At 43.3% G+C, this 2,164-nt stretch overlaps 1 protein-coding gene across 1 annotated transcript in view; it reads left to right on the forward strand.

Annotated features, from left to right (window-relative positions):
• Positions 1-333: 333 nt before the first annotated feature.
• Positions 334-2,164, forward strand: part of LOC106110977 (protein tramtrack, beta isoform) — an 8,846-nt gene continuing 7,015 nt past the window's right edge. Inside the window, exons 1-2 of the mRNA XM_013292946.1 lie at positions 334-599; positions 1,512-2,163. Of these exons, the coding sequence (XP_013148400.1) occupies positions 1,729-2,163 (435 nt within the window). The 5' untranslated portion in view covers positions 334-599; positions 1,512-1,728. The remainder of the gene's footprint in view (positions 600-1,511; position 2,164) is intronic.

A 2,164-nucleotide genomic window follows, 5' to 3' on the forward strand; every position in this document is an offset into this window, starting at 1 on the left:
ACTGCCACCCTCATATCGCAAATGCCGCTCGACTAGTGAAATCATTTTGATCTCATATCGAGTCATGTTTCCCGAACGTATTAGACAAATATAAACACGCATAATAATGTGAATCATATGGATAATAGTTTAGACGGGTGCGATGTAGGTACCTATGCGTTGACGAATGCGAATCAATAAATTTCAATAAATCAATATTGGGACGTGCACCCTGCGCTGAATATATCCGCTGCCGCCATTTCGATGATGACGGCGTATTTTTTGTGCGAGATATTCGAGCGGCGGTGCGGTGGCGCGGTGGCGCGGTGGAGCGAGGAGCGAGGAGCGAACGAGGCGCGGGCGCGAGGCGGCGTATGGCGTATGGCGGCGCGGGGTTGCGCCGCGGCCCGCGCCCGTCGCCCGTCAGTCGTCGGGTGAGCGGGGTGCGACGTAAACGCGGACTCGGACTATGGCGGAAGGGCTGTTCCTCGCTCCCATAAAAGGGTCGAGTTGATTGTTGTGCAGTACGTGTGGTACGTTATAATGTTTGTGCAGTGATATAATTATTCTCAAACCGTCGTTATCATCGCGTATCGGCCGAATTAATGCGGATAACGTAGGTAATAATGCCATTGTGATGACGTAATGTAACGCGCTCGACTGGGTGCGTAGTAATAATTCGAGCGCCCGTTTATGCCGCGATAACGTTTGTGGTCAGCACCTGTGGATGTGAAGCGAGATTTTGTTTTTATATTATGTTAAATATGTTTCGCCTTTCCAATAGGAATCTTATAGGAATGTATGTAAACCAAACTATGAATTTTATGTAATGAAACGTTATTTTGTTGATACGAAAATAAAAAGTGTTAGAGCGCGGAGTGAGCAGCTCAATATTTGCGCAGGGATTGTTTGCATATAGATACTTTGACTTACACGTAGAATGTTTTCCTACTGCAGTGCGCTCCGCGATGCACAGACTCGCCACCCGCCGCTAGAGGCGCCCTCGATTTTTTAACCTTGATTGAATCTACTAGGTATCTACGTACCGGATCATTCATAACAAACCAGTTAAAGTCATAATAATCTCTTTGCTATACCTTCAAATAAAACAAACAAATAGTTTTTTTAAATGTATTTTAATTTTCAACCGACTAGAAACTTCCGCATAATTTACATAATAATTGTCTAAGGGATTAGATATGCGGCAATCTTTACCGAATAAGAGATTTTTATGGTGATCTTACTTATTAAGATAATATTTTTTTCGCTGTTTTACTTTAATTTTAATAATTGCACATCAACAATATTAGATAATAAACAATACGAAAGGAAATGTAATGGTCAATCATAACAACATTATTCCAAGCGAACACACCGATGAAAAGATTCATTCTTTTTGTTCAGAGAATACGGCTAAGCATCCGCGCGTCGATATTTTCTGTCTTATACGTGGCTTATATTTGTTGATATGTAGTTAATATTCGTAAAACATTCGTCATTTTTATTTAAATATGTCTTTTATCCTGTTGCAGGTTTCCCTGCGCCCGGCAAACAAAATGCACTAGCACTACGAAACATGCAATTTAAAAATGGCTTCTAAGTAAACATTACCCATTGTTAAAGTTTTGTTATATTGTTCATGGAACAAGAGAGAATACTTATGTATACATCATTGATATTGTTAAACCATTAGATTTTAAGCCTGAACTGGTGGAAATAATATCTTGCAAAGGAAAATAAAAAGCAAAGATGGCTACACAAAGATTCTGCTTGAGATGGAACAACCACCAGTCGAACATGCTGTCGGTTTTCGACCAGCTGCTGCATGCGGAGACCTTCACCGACGTCACGCTGGCGGTCGACGGCCAGCTGCTCAAAGCACACAAGATGGTCCTTTCCGCCTGCAGCCCCTATTTCCAAGCCCTCTTCGTGAACCATCAAGAGAAACATCCCATCGTAATATTGAAGGACGTTCCTTACTCGGATATGAAGAGTTTATTGGATTTTATGTACCGCGGTGAGGTGAGCGTCGATCAGGAACGTCTAACGGCCTTCCTGAAAGTGGCCGAAAGCCTGAGAATAAAGGGCCTGACTGAGGTCAACGAGGAGAAGTGCGACATTCCCGCGCTCACCAACTCGCTGATCCAGCAACAGAGCGGCAATAACGCGCACACGCCGCCGCCGC

The sequence above is a fragment of the Papilio polytes genome, unplaced genomic scaffold (assembly GCF_000836215.1).
Source record: "Papilio polytes unplaced genomic scaffold, Ppol_1.0 DF824180.1, whole genome shotgun sequence".
In the NCBI taxonomy this organism is placed as follows: domain Eukaryota; kingdom Metazoa; phylum Arthropoda; class Insecta; order Lepidoptera; family Papilionidae; genus Papilio; species Papilio polytes.